The sequence below is a fragment of the Callithrix jacchus genome, chromosome 10 (assembly GCF_049354715.1).
Source record: "Callithrix jacchus isolate 240 chromosome 10, calJac240_pri, whole genome shotgun sequence".
Classification (NCBI taxonomy): domain Eukaryota; kingdom Metazoa; phylum Chordata; class Mammalia; order Primates; family Cebidae; genus Callithrix; species Callithrix jacchus.
In genome coordinates this window covers 116,158,006-116,179,021 of record NC_133511.1, presented here as the reverse complement: position 1 = coordinate 116,179,021, position 21,016 = coordinate 116,158,006, and the positions used below count along the sequence as shown (strand labels likewise).

Below are 21,016 nucleotides of genomic sequence, written 5' to 3'. Positions count from 1 at the left end.
TTATTCTTTCTTCTCTCTGACCGTGTATTTTCAAATAGCCAGAGTTTGAGCTCGATGATCCTTTCCTCTACTTTGTTTATTCTGCTGTTGAAAACCTCTAAAGACTTCTTCAGTTCAGCAAATGTACTTTTCAGTTTCAAGATTTTTGTTCGATTTTGTTTTTATTATTTCAATATCTGTCAAATTTCTTTGATACATTTCTTAGTTGCTTTTTTTGTGTAATTGATGCAAGACTTTTTGCTCCTTAGCTCAGCTAAATCTGGGTTCTTGTCTCCCGATCAGGAAAAATTAGGCATGAGAACACATTGAAAGTTTAGGAGGGCAGAATTTATTAAGTGAAAGGAAAGCTCTCAGCAAAGACAGGGGTCTTTCACACAAGTTTCCACCTCACAAATTGAATACCAGTCCACAGAGGTTAGACTCCTCCCCAGCGTAGGGCATAAATTCCTGGTGGCTGCATCCCATTCCCATGCTGCATGTGGGCAAGACCCTGTTCAGGTTCCCTTATCTGCACAAAGCATCTGGTGTAATAATTGTGAGGCAAGTCTTATGTAAATACTCATGAGGCAGTTTGGAGATTCTCCAGGGAAACTTCCTTATCTGTCTAGGCATTTGTCTGCCTCCCACCTCTGTCATTCCCCCCACCTCTGTCATTCCCCACTCTAAAGAGGTATGTCTAGGCCGGGCGCGGTGGCTCAAGCCTGTAATCCCAGCACTTTGGGAGGCCTAGGCGGGTGGATCACGAGGTCAAGAGATCGAGACCATCCTGGTCAACATGGTGAAACCCCGTCTCTACTAAAGATACAAAAAATTAGCTGGGCATGGTGGCGCATGCCTGTAATCCCGGCTACTCAGGAGGCTGAGGCAGGAGAATTGCCTGAACCCAGGAGGTGGAGGTTGCGGTGAGCCCAGATTGCGCCATTGCATTCCAGCCTGGGGAACAAGAGCGAAACTCTGTCTCAAAAAAAAAAAAATAAAGAGGTATGTCTAACTGATGTTAGAATAGGAATGAAGACCAAGCCTAACAGCTTCCTACTGACAGGGGATGCTGTTTTGGGAAGACAGTAGTCAGTCAGATCTCTCCCAGAGGCCTAGCCAAGGTTCCCCAGTAAAAGGCGCCATTGTCTGAGGCTCCGGTTGCATAATCATTTGGATTTACATGGCCTGGAAGTGAGAAGAGACAAACTGGGTTATTAGAAAACATGTATCAAAATGAAACAAGGGAAGGGGTAAGGACAGCTGAAAAAAATTCCAAGGTTACCAACATGTCCACATAACTAGTGTCTATAGTTATGCCTGCTAACATTTGGGTACATGGGGTTTGGTTTTGGTTAGCTCTCTTGGTGTTATTTTTCCCAAACAAAGAAACCTCTGGGTTATGGGTACTCTATTTACTCCCATCACCTGGCAGGATTTGCAGGATAATTGTCTAGAACTAGAATATTAATCCAGATTTTAACATTACCCATATCTTTTCATTTATTCCGGGTGGAAGCCAGAGATTGCTGGTTGGTTCACAGGAATAAGCAGGGTCAGTTTAAAATGTAGGCAAAAACTTAAAAACAACTATTGAGTCTAGAATTTAATGAATCATTAAATTTAATGAATCAAAACTGTATCATAAGTTTTGAAACATAATTTCTCTTTCTCCAGTCCTCATTTTTTGTAAAAACCAAATCATGATAGGACTGAGTCGTTTGCAAAAGAGATTTTAGTCTTATACTTGGACTGATTATTTGCATAAAGTGCAGCGATAATAATTATTTTTACATAGCTTGGACATCCACTTTAAGTTAACCTGAGCACTCATTAAGAAAGTCCTTTTAAACCCCTTATTATCCAACGTTAGCCATACTAAACAACCAATATTTTTGGCTTTTGAACTTCGCCAAAAGTAACCTCACAGGTGAAACCAACAAGCCTCAACAAAGTTTGTGACTTAACGGCAAGTGCATGAGACATTCTCAAAGAGGCAGCAAGCAGTTTTTACAAAATCTTGAAGCTTTAAATGTAGCTCAGGGAAAGAAAGATTCAAAAAAGGAAGCTAGAAATGGTTCATGGAGGGGAATAGAATCAGCAAATTGCAAAATTCACATAGGTATTAACCAGAAAGTACTCATCCCCTAAGCCAGGATTGAATCCAGGCTGCCATTGCAAAATGGCAGAGGCTAAAACAAAATACTGCTATGTGGTTACAGGTCACACTCCAAAGGATGTAAAATAAGATGGTGCCAGTTTGCCAGGCTGACTTGAACAGTGGGCTGATGGGGTCCTAGGCTCATATCCTAAGCTATCCCTCTTTCAGACAGAACTATACGAAAAACATGCAAAGCACACTAGATTGGCTATGGCTTAAGACTAACCTCATAAATCCTTTTTTATTAATCCTTTTTATTTACTGAAAATATAAACAGTGACCCTTACCATTCCTTTTACTGGTTTTTCACAGGAAGGAGCAGGCCAAAAGTTCAAATGGTAAAAAAACACTTTTACCTTTTTGCTGGCATGCCAGGATTATGGGTTCCCTTCCTCCAAACTCAATCCAAAATTCCATACCAATAGTCTCCAAAAGTCCTAACTTGTTCCAGAACCAACTCAAAAGTCCAAAGGTGTGAAGTCTCATCTGAGATTCAAGGCAGGCTATTTCCACTTATAAACCTGTAAATAAAAAGCAAATTATTTAGTCCAAGAGGCAATGATTGTACAGGTTTTGCATGAATGAGTACATAACACTCTATTATGTGATATCTGCCATAGAGACAAATCTGAGATTGGTTGTCATGGGGATGAGAAATAGAGATGCTGAGAAAGCCCCACCTCTGGTGTATAGGGTCTGTTTAACCAGGACAAGAGATAATTTTTCCTTCTTTCACACCATTGGCCTGAAAAGCACTAAGTAATGCACTTCTCTTTTAGATACTAAGTTGTGGTCACTTCTTCAACAAATCTTCAAGAAATAATATATTTAGGAATGTGTGTTATTTTCACAGTTTAGAACTCTTTCTTTCCAGCATAAGAGGGGAACAAGTTTTGAACATTTTGAAGTAAACCTGTTGGGGTTTTCTGATATCTTTAAAATTCCACATTGATTACTGGTTCATGCAACAGAAGTTCTGCTTTTACACTCCAAAAATCAGCTCCTGATAAGATGGAGCTGTTTTGCTTAAATTCCTTTCATCAGTTATCAAGTTATGTGTTAGTATGTGGCTATGTGGCTATATGATTATTTTTTATTTTTAGAGACAGTGTCTTGCTATGTTGCCCAGCCTGGTCTCAAACTCCCAGACTCAAGCAATCCTACAGCCTACCCTCCTGAGTAGTTGGGACTAACAGGCACGCACCCCTATACCATGCCTGGCTCATTTGACTGTATTTTAATGTTTTGTCATGTATAATTTCTGAGTGACAGATGTTCCAGATGGCAGCAAACTCTCTGACACTGTGATGCAAGTATGTGTGCACTAATATACAGGATATACTAGTCTAAAAAGTCCAAAATGATTTGAGATGTAACAAATTAAGGGAGTTAATAAGAGTCTTTTCGCAAGGAGCAAGGGGGCAGTCTACATATATTTCTACAAAGAATTTTTTCTCTCCACTGTCTCATGAGTCTTATGAAAAGTGACTTGATCTAGAACCTTAGGGAAAAAAGTATTTCACTAAATACTTCATGCACACATTTGTATATGCACAAAGCACTGTATTAGGTAATGCTTTATTAAAGCATTTCTATGTGCTTACCATGCATCAGTAAAGTTGTGTAAGCGATTATAAGTATACATATCTAAATTAAGAAAAGACAATCTTAGTTCTGATTCTACTTAGGATTTATAAAGCTGGAAAAAGCACTGCTCCCACACTAGGGATGAGAAAAATCTGAATAAACCACAAAATTATTCATGTTCTGAAATGTATTCGTGATCTAATGGCATGGAGCAATCAAGTATCCTGAATTCCAATTAAGTATAGGCCCCTCTTAGGTAAGAAAGGACACAGGAGAACCACTTAATTTTTCTTTAATACCCTATGAAGATTCCTAAAGGGAATTATTTAATTCTGTTTATTGATATAGAAATGGAGGTAAGACAAGGTGGAATCATTTGCTCAAGCTCACACAATAGGTAAGTGGTACAGTCACTAGGTCAGACTGTTAGTTTGGGGCAGTCATCCTTGCTGCAAGTCATTCTTCTATGCTACCTCTGTCATCATTGCCAGCTCTTCAATCCAGACCCCAGAGAAAAACCACTTCGAATACTAAGACTGATGCTGGAGCTCCTTAACCTTTTCCCTTGTGTCTGATCCCAAAGTGTGTGAGGTTTATGTCTGCTATCACATATAACATAGCAAGAATAAGAACCACAGAGACAAAGAAAAGCAAGAAAATCTTTGGTCACCAGTACAACATACTTTTTACAGCTGGGGCAAAAGCCCAGGGAGGTTGAGACTAGTCAAAGATTTAAGGGTGAGAGACACTATTGAATCCTGGTCTTTTGCCTGGCTGAGTGAGTGTAGCAGCTAGAGAAGACAGAATAGGAAGGATCTGGTTTCTGGGCTTGGGATACAGGAGGACCCCACTCTTGTGTTGCAGTTAGGTCTATCCTTTGTGAGATATGAATTCTATTGGAGTCAAGAGATCCACTGGGTTGATAAGTGATAGAACAATCTCAGTGGCCTTAAAGAAAGAGTAATGGAAGATTATAATTACTTCAATCCCATGGGAAAAGATGGAGAATGTATGTTCTAAAAGTGGCTGCAATCCTAGACAGTGCAGAGAAAAATATTTGCAAACTTGCTCTGTGCTGATCCACTGAGTAAAAGAACACACATGCTTTTTGTCCCTGTATCTCAGCCTAGCCTCTTGTGTTCCTGCTCCTCTGATTAGAGTATCTGTTCCTCCCTCTACAACAAAGATATTGACTAACCTGAGAATGAGGTGATGAGAACAAGGACTTGGAGAGTGTCAAACTCCCCTTCTTGGCTGTTTTACACAGTGGAGTTGAGGCTCAAATTATCTTTTCTATGAGCCCTTCTTTCTTTTCTGAGCAAATGGAAAGTATAGTAATGAGGCCTTTGGAGTGAAAAAGCTCTGGCCTTAACATCTAACCAATTCAACCATGCTGAACTCAATGTCCTTCTCTATAAAAGTGAGACTAAGAAGTGCCCACACTGAATCATTGTCAGAATGTTTCACTGCAGCTTCAAAATGGGGCATGGGGGGCACAGCTTATCTTTAAAAAGGAAGATTCTAACAGCTTTCATCACTCCATGCAAGTAATTTGCTGTTTTGTGTAAGTAGAAAAAAAATGCATTCTGCAAATTAGGTCTCATTCATTTCTTTCCCATTGCCTTGCTTCTATTACAGATATTTGAATGGGAAAGAGAGGTGAGGGTATTGCCAACATAATCTGACCCTCCTTCCAGCATCTGGCCTGTTGATTTCACACAACTTTGGTTTTCATAGTAATTCCATGACCTGTGAAGACAAAAAGCACTGTGATGTTTTGAAAAGAGAAGATCATGGACATATAGCCAGCCTCTCAACCATGCAGAGCCAATTCCTTCAACATAGGCCCATGAGGGGCAGGGTTGAATTCCATTAGAAATGACACCAGAATTTTTTGCCAGCTTAGTACAAGGTCCACATTACAGGCAAAGCTCAGAAATTTCTGAAGTAAATGTACCAAAGCTCACTCTGCATAACTCTGCTGAACTGACAGCATCAGGAAGAAATTTCATCTCCTCGAAGGGTGCTGCTCATCATTTCTTCCTGGAAACATCTGCAGAGACTAGTGTAGAGACAGCTTTTCAGGTGAGGACTCATTACAAAGTATCAGATACATAGTAGGAACCAGTCTAAAGATCTAATGTACAACATGAGAACTGTAGTTAATAGAATTGCACTGTATGTGGGATTCATGCTAAATGAGTAGAGTTTAGCTGCTCTTGCCACAAAAGCAACATAAAATAAGTAACTATGTGAGATAATAGATATATTAATTTGCTTCACAATGGTAACTTTTCACTATCTAAATGATCTCATAACATCATATTGTATACTTTAAATAGACACAACAAAAGTCATTTTTAAAATGTAATCATGGCTTTGTGACACCTCTTCCACTTAATCAAGTGAAATTAAAATGCCTGTATTATGTTATGCTCAGAATATGCAGGCAAATATTCTCTAGGAAAAGAATGAACTTCCACTTAAGAGACACATCCCTGGTACCTACTTTGTAAATGGCAGTTTGCTAGCTACCATGAAAATCCTTAGACGTTTGTGCTCTGAACTATTAAATGAATGAAGAGACCTGAGAGCTTCTTGGAAGCAGGTGGACAAATAGAATACTGAGTGTGTGGAGAACACACTGAAAACATTACAGTATCTAATCTTGGTCACATGACACGTGAGGCAGTTTTTCCTCACACTACTGATAAGAAGGTTGTTGCACTTAAAGTGAGAGGAAATAAGTAGATCAATAAGACAAGAATACAGACAAGATTTATTGTTTATTTAAATTATACAGAAAACAAATTTTACTTTAAAGATTTAATCTGTAATAGTACTACCACTATCTATTTATGTATTCTATTTGCCTCTGTTCTCTCTTAAATCTAAACTTTATATGTCGTATGTGCACTGTTTTGTGTCTTACATTTTCTCATTTTGTTTGAACACTCTCCCAGTGTCTATATGTGTTATATATAATGTATGTATACATTATGTTAATGCCTTAGGGTTCAATCACTCTGTTGGATCATATTTTATGTTACCTTTCCCTGTTGCTGTGCATAGAGATTTTGTTTAGGACTTTCTTATGTGTGTGTGACTTTATATAATTCTGTTTAAAGTTTTCTTTTGTCTTTTTTTTTTTGTATTTAGAGGCAGGGTCTCACTCTATTACTCAGACTGGAGTTCAGTGATGTAAACATAACTCATTGTAACCTTGAACTTCTGGGCTCAAGTGAGCCCAGGGTTGGATTTCACTGGAACTGACATCTGAATTTTTTGCCAGCGTATTACAAGTTCTGCACTACAAGCCGCAACTCAGAAATTTCTGGAAGAGTCGTACCAAAACTAACTCTTGGAGACTGGTCAGATTATGTAGGCAATACTCTTTTCCTCTCCTTCCCATTCAAGTATGTGCAGTAAAAGCAAGGCATTGGGAAAGATATGAATGAGGTCTGATTTGCAGAATCCAGTCTTTTTTTCCTAATTACACAAAACAGCAAATTATTTGCATGGAGTAATGAAAACTGTTAGAATCTTTCCACCTTAGCCTCCAGAGTAGCTAGGGCTATAGGTGTGTGCCACCATAGCCAACTAATTTTTATTTTTGTAGAGATAGAGTTCTTTCTGTGTTGACCAGGCTGGTCTCAAACTTCTTCCCTCAGTGAATCCTCCCTTCTTGGTCTCTGAAAGTGCTGGATTATAGGTGTAAGCCACCATGCTCATCCTAGAGTTGTTGTCTTCTTTTAAACTTTTTCTTTGGATTAATTTCCACTTTTGTAATAACTGGACTAGGATCAAAGATTCTGAAGTTTATGCTCAGGGTTGCTGTTCATTGCCCAGTGCTGCCAGCTGCAGTGGTTGTGTCAGATTTTCTGGCAAACCTCGGTTTCAGTAGCTTTCACTTTACCCCAACCAAGCATGAGAACCACACTTGGTTGTTAGTTTGTAAGTACTTCCTTTAAGAGCGGTTCCAAACTCTACTCTTCAGAATATATAGTAATATCACACCCTACAGATTTGACATTAAACTCTACTTTGTAACTTCCTTATGAGTTGCCTCTAGATTAAAGACAAGATTAGCCTTTAGGAAAGTCATTTTTTTAATCATGCTAAGACCCTTAGATATGAGATATGGTCTAGAGTTTTCTTCAAGCTATTATGTAGTACAAAATAGCTGGAAACTTTTCTCACATCCAGAATATATTATGCATTTAACATATATATGTTTATTGGATGAATGTATTAATGTCTCTATACTTTTGGAAAGTGGAGTGATTAGACAGACAAATTAATATAGGCATTTCATATATTCAATCATTCATCACCCATATACTGAGGGCCTACTATGTGCCAAATACTGTACTAAGAATTACTAATAAGAGAATAAATAATATGAGCTTCCTCCCTCAGAAGAATTCAATGTCTAAAAAAGAAAATTCAACTTTAAAACATCATGTTGAACAGCGTAAATATATACGGTATTTGTCAATTGAAAGAAGAAAACTTTAACCCAACATAACAAGTTATATAATTGAAATATGCACAAACACTTATGAGAACACAGGAAAGGGAGTGACTTTTTCAGCCAGATGTAAGAGACAGTGAAGAAGTTGCTAGGGGTAATAGGCCTACAGCTAAACTTTAAGGGGTAGGTGGAAGCTTAATTTAGAAGGCAGAGCTGAAGTAGGAAATTTCAAATGGGGAATAAATGCAGAAAGATCAGAAGGCCTGAAGCAGACACTGTGTTGAAGAAATGCACTGTGGTCTTACATGATGAACAGTAGCAACAGAAGAGGCTAGAAGGGTAGACTAGAGTCAGATGGTAAAAGAAGAATCCCTTGGCCAAGGTACTAAGATAGTTTCTTTTTATATATGCCCAGATTGGTAATTAGACTCTAAGGACTGCTTTCTTCCTCTCTTTCTTTTTCTTTCTTTCTTTCTTTCTTTCTTTCTTTCTTTCTTTTTTTCTTTCTTTCTTTCTGTCTTTCTTTCTTTCTTTCTTTCTTTTTTCTTTCTTTCTTTCTCTTTCTTTCTTTTTCCTTTCTTTCTTTTTCTTTTCTTTCTTTCTTTTCCTTTCTTTCTCTCTCTTTCTTTTTTCTTCCCTTCCTCCCTCCTTTCTTTTCTTTCTCTTTCTTTTTTTCTTCCCTTCCTCCCTCCTTTCTTTCTCTTTCTTTCTTTTTCTCTTTCTTTCTTTCCTTCCTTTCTCCCTTCTTCTCTCTCTCTTTTTTTCCTCTCTCTCTCTCTCTCTCATCTACCTCTCTATTTATATCTCATTAAAGCTCCAAAACATCCATATGCTCAGTCAGTCAGTGAGAGTCCTTGTGCTCTGGTTAGATTCCATCCCTCTGAACCTCAACCTGAAAACTCCCTTCAGGTAATAAGCTGATGCAATTCTAGGACTCACTTTTTTCATTTTCCTTTCATCAAGATCATAGTTCTTTCCACATGTCCTGATTTTCAACACACGAAAATTGTTATTGTTTTAGGTGGAAAGATAAATTCAAGTTCTGTTATCCTATCTTGGCCAGAAGTAATGCTACTGGTAGCAAATTCTTATCGGTCTGCAGCAACCTCAATTCTCACCTCAGAATAAAGAATTCAGCTGAGGGGCATAAGGTGGAAGGAGGGACCAAGACAAGTTTTAGATCAACAATGAAAGTTTATTTAAAAGCATTAGAGCAGGAAGGGAAAGAATAAAGTGCCCTTGGAAGAGGGCCAAACTGGTGATCTGCTAGATCAAGTGAGTGGTTTGAACTTTTGACTTGGGATTTTTTTTTAATAAGCAGTCAGGTAATTTGAGCTTTTATCGAGAAAATAGCTATTTTGACATTATATCCAGTTTCTCATTTATCAGAATAAATTTTTTACAATATTGATCACCATCATTTCAGTGTATTTATATGTAGTCTCTGAATAAAATATATTTACACTTGGCAATTCTAGAATATTGAAATTATGACCAACATTGCTTACTTGAAGGTTGTCTAGTTTATAATGAAGCTATAGTATTTGTGCAACTAGAGCAGATATTTTTTAAATGTTTTCCATTCAAAGATAGGCTTGGTGGGACAAAACTAATAGCATACGATGTACATATATTCCTTATCTTCTTTACTGTCAATCTTTCAGAATGCTAATGTGACATTACAAACACCTCAAATTCTCAGTTCAAAATGAATAGAAAAATGGAAAAACATGTTTTCCCATTTCATAAAATTAAAAATCAAGTCAGAAGAGAAGTAAAACTGATTTTTATGCATTTAACTTAAAAGCTGGAGTATACTCCCCTTTCTCCTAGAGGGAAAGAAGCCAGCACTGAAGAAGTAGCCATTAGTTAAAAGAATGAATGGCCCCATGACCACCTCTATGGTTCATGACTTGCTGAGGACTGATGCAAACTCTGGCAAGTTATTTTTCATGATTTTCAAGGATCTGGTATATGTAATGAAATGATTAAAAGACATTTCTTTGAATTTGTGAGAGGAAGACTGAAGAATCAGAACAAAGATCCAAATATGCCTTTCATGTGGCTACATGTCCACCATTACACCACAAATCAAAACCCACAGGCGAGCCTTTTTTCAAACACACATTCAAAACAGTGTTCCATATATAAAGTTGTATATTTTGCAAAAACAAACAAGATGCTCCCTTACATATGATTAGTAATCTTGTTTTAGACTCCGAAGTAAAATCAAACATACTTAGCTAACCCTCTCAAATTTGGAGGCCCAGTGAGGTTTAAATTTTTTGGATATAGAATCTGCTTAGAATTTAGTAAAAACTATGAACCTTAGACTGTCTTCAGTAGTGAACAAAACTTGAAAATATTAAACTTCCTTTGCTTTGTCACTGAAGCAACTATAAGCTTGCTATGATGTTTGTATCATACTAGCTTATATGTGACTTTTGTGTCATAAACACCCATTGCCTTTTTGGCATGTTTAAAGCACAGCCAGAAAAGGTTTGGTAAATTGTTCTGGAAATACAAGTTGGTTCCCTCTGCCTCATAGATGCTTAGGAACTGGTTAGTTCTCTGAAACCACCAGTTCAGGCCCCTGTACGGCTGTTCCAGGCCAACTGAGATTCTAAGGAAAGGGGCTGGAATAATCAGGGACCTCACAAATGCCTAGATAAGCAACATATATATGCCCACAGCCATCCCCCTCTCAACAGCATGATCCAAGGGAGTCTTGATCTGTCTCTTCCCATTTTACTACCACTGGCTAGAGGGGCACCCAACAATAAGAAATGTTTGCAATGAGCACAAACTAGCAAAAACACTCTAGGGCAGCATTTCCTTAGGTGTATCTCTCTGAACACAAGTCCCACAAGATACCTACTTTAAAAAAAATTCAGCTGGGTGTGGTGCCTCATGCCTGTAATTACAGCACTTTGGGAGGCCAAAGTGGGCAGATCACCTGAGGTCAGGAGTTCAAAGCCAACCTGGCCAACATGGTGAAAGCCCATCTCTACTAAAAATACAAAAATTTGCTGGGTGTGGTGGCAGGCACCTGTAATCCCTGTTACTTGGGAGGGTGAGGCAGGAGAATTGCTTGAACCTGGGAGGCAGAGGTCCCAGTGAGCTGAGATTGCTCCACTACACTCCAGCCTTAGCAACAAGAGTGAGACTCCATCTCAAAAACAAAAACAAATCCATATTAAAATAGATCTGGAAAATGTATAACATAGACGTGCTTCTTGGAGATCGAAAGTACACATTAGCATATCAAAGGTTCTGAAAGGCCAACAGTAACTCAACTTTGTCTAACCCACTATTTCCCAAACTGACTTGTCCATGGAACCCTCTATTCACATAACAATATATTTTGACAAAACACTCCTTTAGGAACTGCTTCTCCCAAAACCAAAAAGATGGTTTTTTAAAAAATATGACAGCACGGTCTTTCCCTGATGTTCTAAAATCACTAGTTTACCTACTTATGGAATCTCCTGCAAGACCAGCGTTAATGCAACACCCTCTCAGAGCCTTTCCTTCATACCTTCACTTAGAAGTTACTTTGTGCTCTTCCAAATATCACAGTTTCAAAACAGAACACAGTGACATAGCATCTTTCTTCATTTTCAGGTAGTTGTGATGTTATGAAATAGGTAATCCCAATTTGATGAAGTGAGTAAAATATGTAAAAATGCTATTTTTATATTGCCTAGTAATTTCTACAAATGTGCCACAGATCCTGGTTTAAGGCTTAGTGATGGAATTAGCCTCAAAGTGTGAGGCTTGGTGAGAGTACAGCTTTGAATACGACCCAGTAGTAATTTTTTGAGAGGTTGTTTATATTTAGACCATGTCAGAATGTCCAGAATGTCCTTTGTTAAAATGTCTATATTAAAACATCATGGAATATATAGGACTTTGGCTCAAGTGCGGAGGAAGAAGAAAAGGAAGAGGAGGAAAATAGGAGTGGTGGCAATAACCAAATAAATAACAAATGTTCAGTGCTTACTATAAGACTGACAGTATACCAAGCACATTGCATGTATTCATTCCTTTAATTCTCACAAAAATCCTGAGTGATATAGTGCTATTATCCCATCTACCTTTGAGGAAACCAAGGTATAGACAAAGTATACTTCCCAAGGTTACACAGCTCATTCTCGGAGGACTCAGGAGAATCACTGATGGCAACAAAAATTCAATAGATATTATGTGCATTTAATCTATGCTTTTTAATCTAAATTGAAACTAATGGCTGGAATTCACCAAAGGGTAAGAAAAAAGACTGGAAAAACTCAAAGAAAGATCCCTTTGTTTTCCTCCAGTCTCATCTTTTCTTGGATTTGCTGAGGACTGTGGTTGAAAGGCACCAAAGAAAAACCTGGTCATTAATACAAAACTTGCTACTCCTGTTTCTGAATCTCCTCTAGCTCTTCTCACTCCTGGATGTTTCTTGGTTGTCTTTCTAGGCTAAGGTATCCTCCATGATGTTACCATTACAAGGTGCCCAGATGCTGCAGACGCTGGAGAAATACTTGAGGAAGAGCCTTCCAGCATCCTTAAAGGTGATAATGGAAAATTATCAGAGGAATAAAGAAGACAAACTTTCTGTGAAAGAGAGAGGAAAGGGACCAACATTTATGGTGCACCTATTTTGAGTCAGGCACTATTTCATGTTTTCTCTCATTTAGTTTGCCTGACCTCTTTACAAGATGTTTACTATCATGTCCATGTTGCTGATGAGAAAATGAAGATTCAGTTAACTGATTTGCTCAATATACCGCAAGTACTGAGTTGCAATGTTCTGACATGAACATCGGTATGCCTGAGTCTAAACACTGCCTTTTGCCCTGTGCTGACTCAAAAATTACTTCCTTGCTCCTTTACAAAAAAGCATTTTATAATAACCCTTGAAATTTGCCCAGAGTTGTCCTACAAATTTTGCTGAGGCTGCAGGTTAATGTTTAACTTGTTCATTACAAAAGGACACTTGTGAGTGAGAGATTAACCATCATGAGTCTTCTTTGAAACTAATAACAGAACAATTTCTATTTTAACTTAAGTTTCCCAATTGCTTTGAATTTAAGGCATGTCGAGTTACTTTAGGGTTAGCTTCCAGTATCTCTCTTAACCTGGTATTTATTAATAATTAGAATTCTCATAATTTAAATAAAACGTGTGTGTGTGTGTGTGTGTATCTCCCTACATTCAGGACTATGCAAGGCAGCTCCAAAGATAGAGTCAGATTCTTGTCTGTATATATATTTAGCAATGAAGGGGATATGGCTCACTCCAGCAGAACCCAGGTACAATTGTGCATGTATGTGTGTGTATATCTCTTAAGTGGACAATTATTTTTACATTTTTATTGTTTTATAAGACATTCCTATATAGTGCATAAATTTCAGATAAATATATTCAAATTCCTCATTCCCTAAATGATTTGTTATTCCCTTCTTTCAGTATAAAGGAGAAAATATTACCATTCTTTTATTTGTGATTATATAGTTTTATTTTCATGATTTAGAGATCAATTAATGAAACAACAAGGTTTATTCTTTATTTATTAACAACACAATATGGCTTAAAATAAGCTAATCTAAATCTAAAGTCACCCACCTTGGTAACTCCTACTTACATTAATCAAAATTACCTAATATTTAAGTCCCTTCACATTACAATTCTTATCCAAACAACCTCCCGGAGAGACAGAAAATTTTTCTTGGAAGACATACTAATTTGACACTGTATGCACACTTGGTTGAAATATTTTTATGATTAGTGACTACTTTTAAAAATTCTCCAGGCTAAACATTTTTTCAATACTCTGTGATGTAGAATTTTGTTCTTTAAATTTCTCCTTATTCCTTGTGTTAAGTGGATCCTAAACATTTTGAGAAAACTCTTGGTGTTTCCTGATGGTTGCTTCTTGGAGCACTTATGTGGTGAGATAAGGAGAAATTCACGACTCCTTCCTTTCATGAGGAAATAGCATTCCTTCTCTTTGGATGCATATTAAAAGATACACATTTTCCCCTAATGGAACTCTAAAATTTTTTATGCCAAGTGCTTTTAATGGAGGTTTATAACCTAGAATTCACTATTACTCAACAATTTCTTGAGGCCTAGTTAAGAAAATTGTCCATCCATTCTTCTGAGTGTTAGATATAAAATGCATAACGATGTCCACTACAACTGATTAAACTGATAACAGCTGCCTCACTATGTTCAGTCCACTAGTGTGAAAGGAAAATACCTTGGGCCCCCAAATCTCTAAAGAAAACTCAAGTTGGAAATTGCTTAGGGCAAACTTGCTTCCCATTCTATTCAAAGTTACCAAGATAGATGCATATCTGATTGCCTCTTTAGAAAGACCAACTAGAAACTCAAAAAAATGAACTGTTTGTGCCTCACCTATCTGTGACCTGAAAGCTTCCTCCCTGCTTCAGGTCTTCCTCACCTATCTGTGACCTGAAAGCTTCCTCCCTGTTTCAGGTCTTCCTGCCCTTGCTTCAAGATGTTCCTTGCTTCAAGATGTTTCACCTTTCCTAACTAAACCATTGTACTTCTTATGTATATTTATTGAGGTCTCATATCTCCCTAAAATATATAAAACCAAGCTGTGCCCTCACCACCTTGGGCACATGTCATCAGGACTTAATGAGGCTATGTCAGGGGCACATCCTCAACCTTGGCAAAATAAACTTTCTAAATTAACTGAGAATTGTCTCTGATTTTCTGGGCTCAGATTTTGGCAATCATGGGGGCATTCTGAGTGGAGATGCCCCTGACCTTTAACAAATCTGCTATTAGTGCTTGCTTCCATCATTCGCTAACTTTATGGCTCAAACTAATAGGACAGTTTGCTGAGGTCTGTGAGCACTCCCTCCAGATAATGCCTGATCTCCCCAAATTTGGTCAAAATCTATAGTTTATTTATACTGTACGACTCCTCTTTTTTTTGGAATTTTACTTGTTATCAACAGGCAAGCAAGTTTTCCTGCTTCCATGACAATGGAAGGCAGATAATTCCTTTATGGAGTTGAGCTCTCTCCCAACAGGAAAGTTAGTTTTCTTCCCCCCGCTTGTAGGATGGTAGAAGCAGTCTACAGCCTGAGACCCATCCTGAACCAATTAGGAAGAAATTGTTTTCGGATTCTGTCTTGCAAATTCCTTTCAAAAAACTAAAGTTAGCATTTAACAACTACTTGGTGTTAATATCTGCTTACACTTACATTGCTCCGAAATAATATAATTTGTGTGATCACTGTTAGTTTTGCTTAACTGCTTTGTTCCTTGTATTTTTCTTGATCAAATCCAAAGGAGAATCCTAAATTATGAGGAACAAGGCCTCTGATGTGGGAGGAAAATGGCTAGCAAAAGAAAAAACAAGATTGTTAATTTTAACTACTAAAAGGGCTTTATTTACACCATAAGGCCACCTTTTTTGCCAGCCAGACCAAACTGAAAGAGCAATGGCTATACTTCTGTTATATGTAAAATTTTTGGTGTCACAAAAAAGTAGCACTCAAATATAAATTTCTTCAGCAAGGCAATTTACTTCTATAGAAGGGTACGGCTTACAGATGGAACAATGGTGAGTGCACACCCAGACAAGGGAAGATAAGGGGCTCTCATTCCTGATGAAGGTAGCCCCCTACTGCTCTGTCATTCCCCTGTTGGCTAGGGTTAAACTGCACAGTCTAGGCTAATGCTGATTGGCTATTTTAAAGAGAGCAGGGGTATGAGCCGGAGTGGTGGGGGTAGTTTGATGGAGTGGTGGGGGTGGGTAGTTGGGTGGGAAGGATAGTTATGGGACTGGTCAGAGCAGGTAACCAGGGGTGATGCAGGTCAAAGCAGGTGACCAGTGCAGGTGACTGGAGCATGTGACAGGGAAGAGTCAGGCTGGAGCAGTGGACCAGGGGAACAGATGTAAACTACTCATTAGAATTGGTTGAAAATGTTGTTTACTGAAACTACAAGGAAGTTAAGCTTTAAAATGGAGGACAAAGAACTGAACATACTGACATACTGATTCTTTGAAGAAAAATTTAGAACTCGTTGTATCCAACAACTCCCTCCTCTTGAATTTTCCTTACAGCTCTTTCTCTTCAAACTTCCTTAACATGTCTTAGGTTAGTTGTTCTGCTTGATTTTCTAGAAGAACTAGCTTCTCTGAAAAAGGTGGAGGATAGTTAAGGGATGTTTTGGTAAGTGTTGCTTCTATGAGTCTCTGCACCAACCCACAGATGCACGGTATGATACAATAATTCATTTTTCTAGCCCCCCTGTGAATGGTTCATTTACCCATGAGTTATTAGCTAACTCATTGGTCAGAGCAGTTAGACCTTGTAGTACCTTTCTTATACTTCCATGCGGGGGTGGGAGGGTATTGTTTGGGATGAAGGTACAACACTGTGTTTTAATCATGATGCAAACTCCTCCTCTTTCTGCTAATATAGTGTCTAAGGCTATTCTGTTTTCCCAAGCCATCTGGCTAGTAGCCCCTAATTGCTCAGCTATTCCTTCAACATCATCTCTAGTGTAGTTAATAAACTGCTGTTGGTTGTAATAAATGTAATTTATCCAATCTTCATTTCTATTAATTGTCACCCACCAAAATATTGACTCAAATCCTGCAGCTATTTGATCTTGGGCTTTACATTTATCTGGTACTCCTTCTGGGACTCCAATTGCATCTAAATAGACATGAGAGTTGAAAGACACAAAGATGGTAACTATTCTTTCCCAAAGCAAACTTCTTTCATGTCTGTGGACTAGACTACCTAAAGATACAAGATTGGAAGTTAGGGTAATACATGTTACACTGTTAACTTGTAACAAACTTTATAAATAAGTGTCATCCTGTAACGCATTTGGACCATCCATGGGTTACTGGGTTAAGGACTTTTGATAGGAAGACTGTGGGTTGTCAGTGGCTCTGTGCCTTTGGGTAAATATTTCTAAGGCTATGCCCTTGTTTACACTGACAAAAAGATGGAATGGCTGCATAAGGAGGGTAGACCTAGGACAGAGGCAGTTACTAATAGATGTTTTAACCTTTCCACCTGTTGGATTTCTGGTAATTGCCAAATGAGGGGATTTGTCCTGTCTTGCATAAGCTTTTTGTATAAGGGTTTTGTTTTTAGGGCTCGGGAGTCTATCCATAGATGATAGTATCCAACTAATTCTAAAATTTTCCAAGTTCTTGTTTAGTCTCCAGCAGAGGCAGAGTATGATGCCTTCAATATGTTCAAGCTTAATTTTCTGTTTACCTTTGCTAATTAAATTACTTGTTCTAATATTTGACTAAACAAATGTGGAGATTCTGTAAACCCTTGGAATAAGATTGTCCATCGGTATTGCTATTTTTGACTGGAGTGAGGGTCTTCTCACTCAAGGCCCGATAGGTGTCAGCTGTCCTCTACCAACGAACAGGCCCAGAAGGTATCTTGTAAACCTATTACTGCAAATTACTGGTGACTGTAATAGTATAAGGATTGGGAACAACAAGGTTTAAGAAGCTCATCACTGAGAAGACCTTCATTATCAATTATAGGTTTTAAATTTACTCTGGCTTTTAAAGAAATAAGGCACACTGCTTTCTCTTTACGACTTCTCTCTCCCTTTTTCTCTCTCTCTCTTTTACTCTTGGTCTCTCTCTTTCTCTTTCTCTGACTTTCTCTGTTCCCTCTGTCAGCTTTTCTCTCTCCTTTAAGATTTTTTTTTTCTTAGAAGCTCTTCTATAGGTTTACCTTTCTAGTTCCCTATCTTTTGTAATTTCTTATTAATATCTGGCCAACTGTTAGTGACAAAATGAAGTTCTAACACTCCTTGCCAAAGACGATCCTTGAGACCTAGACCAGTATATTTTCTCATTTGTTGGTTTAATCTGTTTTTTTTTAAAAAAAAAAAAAAACACTTATACGCCCTTTATCTTTCCCTTGCAGTATATCAAATATTTGGGTAAGATTCTGGGTCTGGGGTACTGATTTTTTAAATCCCCTTTAATTTCCTAAGGTCCTGCATTTTTTTAGTGGGCTGCATTGTTATTCTTCCACTGTGGGTCCTGGGTGGGAAATTTTTGATTCGCTGTAAGAACATTTTGACCAGGTGAATGTTCACATTCCTAGGACCATAACTCTTTCTTCCCCTGAGAAGAGGGAAAAGGGAAATTATGAATATCTTTTTTACATTGCTCTATCTTGCATTGAAGTCCTTTTAGGGAAGGGTACTCAGGCTGGTAGTGAGTGAGCTCTCGGGACAATTCCCAAGAGGCAGGGTTATAAGGAGGTGGACAACATGGATAGGAGAAGGGTCTGTGATGGCAGCTGCTTTTTCCTGTTTTTGGTCCTTTCATTATTCTTCTATTTTAACATTAAACCTAGGGGATAATTAGGGGGAATATTATTGTTGCTATGTTTATCCTTTTTTCCCCTTACCTTACTTGGGATATTTCCCATTTTGGGGGGCAAGGCTCAATTTTCCTTATCAGAAGTGTCACATCTTTTGGGGTGAAGCTCAGTTTCTCTTACTGGAAATGTCTCACCTTTTTTAACTTCCTTGGACACCCTGACCAAGGAATACTTCACCACCTCCCCATGGCTTCTTTTACCTTGGTATGTCCCAACCAAGGAATCACCGTCACCCCCCCCCAATGGCTTCTCTTATCTTGGTTTGTCCCAACAACCAAGGAAATACTTTGCCAGCTCCCAGGCATTTCCTTCCTTTGTCTATGCACAGATTTCCATGGTCACCGCAGTATGTGAGAATCCTTTACCCCACGTTGCCAGCCGGCTTCTTTTGGCATTGCTGAGACTACAGGCTTATTCCTTGCACCAGGTGGTTCCTGACTTCTCACTTATGAGGCCCCCACAGTGAGACACTGGGGATGCTCTGCTCTTCCTCACGAGAGAGAACCAGAGATCACCCTGGAGTGGAATGGGTCCCTATACAAACCAACAAATTGTTATATGTAAAATTTTCAGTGCCATAAAAGAAGTAGCACTTGAATATAAATTTCTTCAGCAAGGCAATTTACTTCTATAGAAGGGTGTGGCTCACAGATGGAACAATGGTGAGTGCACACCTAGACAAGGGAGGGTAAGGGGTTTTTATTCCTGACAGAGGTAGCCCCTATTGCTGTGTCATTCTGTTGGCTAGGGTTAGACTGCACAGTCTAGGCTAATGCCGACTGACTATTTTAAAGAGAGAAAGAGTATGAGCCAGAGAGGCATGGTGGGTAGTTTGGCAGGAAGGACAGTTATGGGACAGGTCAGAGCAGGTAGCCAGGAGTGACTCAGGTCAAAGCAGGTGACCAAAGCAAGTAACTGTAGCAGGTGACTGGAATGAGTCAGGATGGAGCAGGAGACCAGGGAAACATACGTGTATTACTGATTAGAACTGGTGGAAAATGTTGTTTACTGAAACTACAAGAAAGATAAACTTTAAAATGGAGGGCACAGAACTAAACATAGTAACATACTGATTCTTTGAAGAGAAATTTAGTACTCATTATATCCAATACTTCTGAAAGAGCAGCATTTTTGTCCTGGTTGAAATATGGTAATGAGATTAAAAAAATTTTTAAGGAGCTCAATTGTTAAAAGTTAGCTTTATTAAAAGGCTAACATCCAAGATGTATGTGTGTATGTGTGCATGTGTGCATGTTTGTGTTTGAAAGTCCTTCATGTTTTTATTTTTTGTTTGTTTTTCTTTCCTAAGACCTTGTCTATTTTTGAGCAAAAGTTTTTTTTCTTTTGTTTCTTGATTGACAGAATTCTGTTTTCACCTTTTTTATCTAAAATAGTTATTGCAACAAAGGCTACATGGGTTTTTAAGAAAAAGTGTAGTTTAATTTTATTTTTAATTTGGCTAAAAGAAAAATAAAAGTGTCTCTACCACCACAAGATGTTTTCTCTCAGTACCTTATAATGTACATTTTACTATTTGATTTTCACCTGAGTTGTTTCCTTTAAGGTGAAAATGTAAGGCTATTTATCTGACAACTGCCTAGGGTTGTGAAACAGGTTACCAAGAATCTGAAATTCTAAGATAGGAAAAAAAGTGTGTGTGGGGGTATCTTTATAAATCTATAAAATGTACTTCCACTGGCATGCCTAATACCACTTTATATATATTTATGTGTTGTGTACAAAATGTTTCACTACTAAAAATATATAAAAGAACTCTAATTGGCCTTTGTGTTAAAAAAAAAAGGTGCTTAAATTAGATGCTAAAAATGAAAAGACTAGTCAAATGCTTTTTCAAGTTTATGTAAAACGTTTAATAAATAAGCTAGCTTTAAAATTTTGGAAAAGTAATAGTAGAAATGTCTTAGGAATGGCCAGCATACATTTTTGTTTGCATTTATTTAATCAAGAAAATTTCATACTTGTCCCTGCCAAGTACTGTAAGGTGTCAATGTTTGGCATAGGGATTACATAACTATAAACACAGTCCCAAACAGAATGATTTTTGCTTCTATGGATTTTAGTAAATAAGACATTGATATAGATTTAATGAAAATGGCTGCATCTTTAATTTAGTAAGATTATCATAACTTCTAATCCTGTGGCTTTAGGCAGTCTGGTCCACAGACAATAAGGAGGTTTGTTTGGGGAAATGACTGCAATCCTCTTTGTTTCAAAGCTAAACTATAAACCAAGTTCATCCCAAAGTTAGTTAGACCTATGTCCAGAAATGAATGAGGACAGCTTGGAAGTTAAAAGCAAGATGGAATCAGTTAATTCAAATCTTTTTTCACTGTCTCAGTTATAATTTTGCAACTGTTGTTTTATAACTTTTTTCCAGTTATTCCTGTT

At 37.9% G+C, this 21,016-nt stretch overlaps 1 protein-coding gene across 3 annotated transcripts in view; it reads left to right on the top strand.

Moving 5' to 3' along the window:
* Window positions 1-21,016, top strand: part of GLYAT (glycine-N-acyltransferase) — a 182,317-nt gene that overhangs the window by 145,278 nt on the left and 16,023 nt on the right. Inside the window, exons 1-2 of one of the 3 annotated variants that reach the window (XM_002755309.7) lie at window positions 5,690-5,809; window positions 12,662-12,757. In XM_002755309.7, the coding sequence (XP_002755355.2) occupies window positions 12,677-12,757 (81 nt within the window). In that variant the 5' untranslated portion in view covers window positions 5,690-5,809; window positions 12,662-12,676. Of the gene's footprint in view, window positions 1-5,689; window positions 5,810-12,661; window positions 12,758-18,871; window positions 19,270-21,016 lie in introns of those variants that run through there. The other 2 variants (XM_078341104.1, XM_035262781.3) reach the window with 2 other exon arrangements.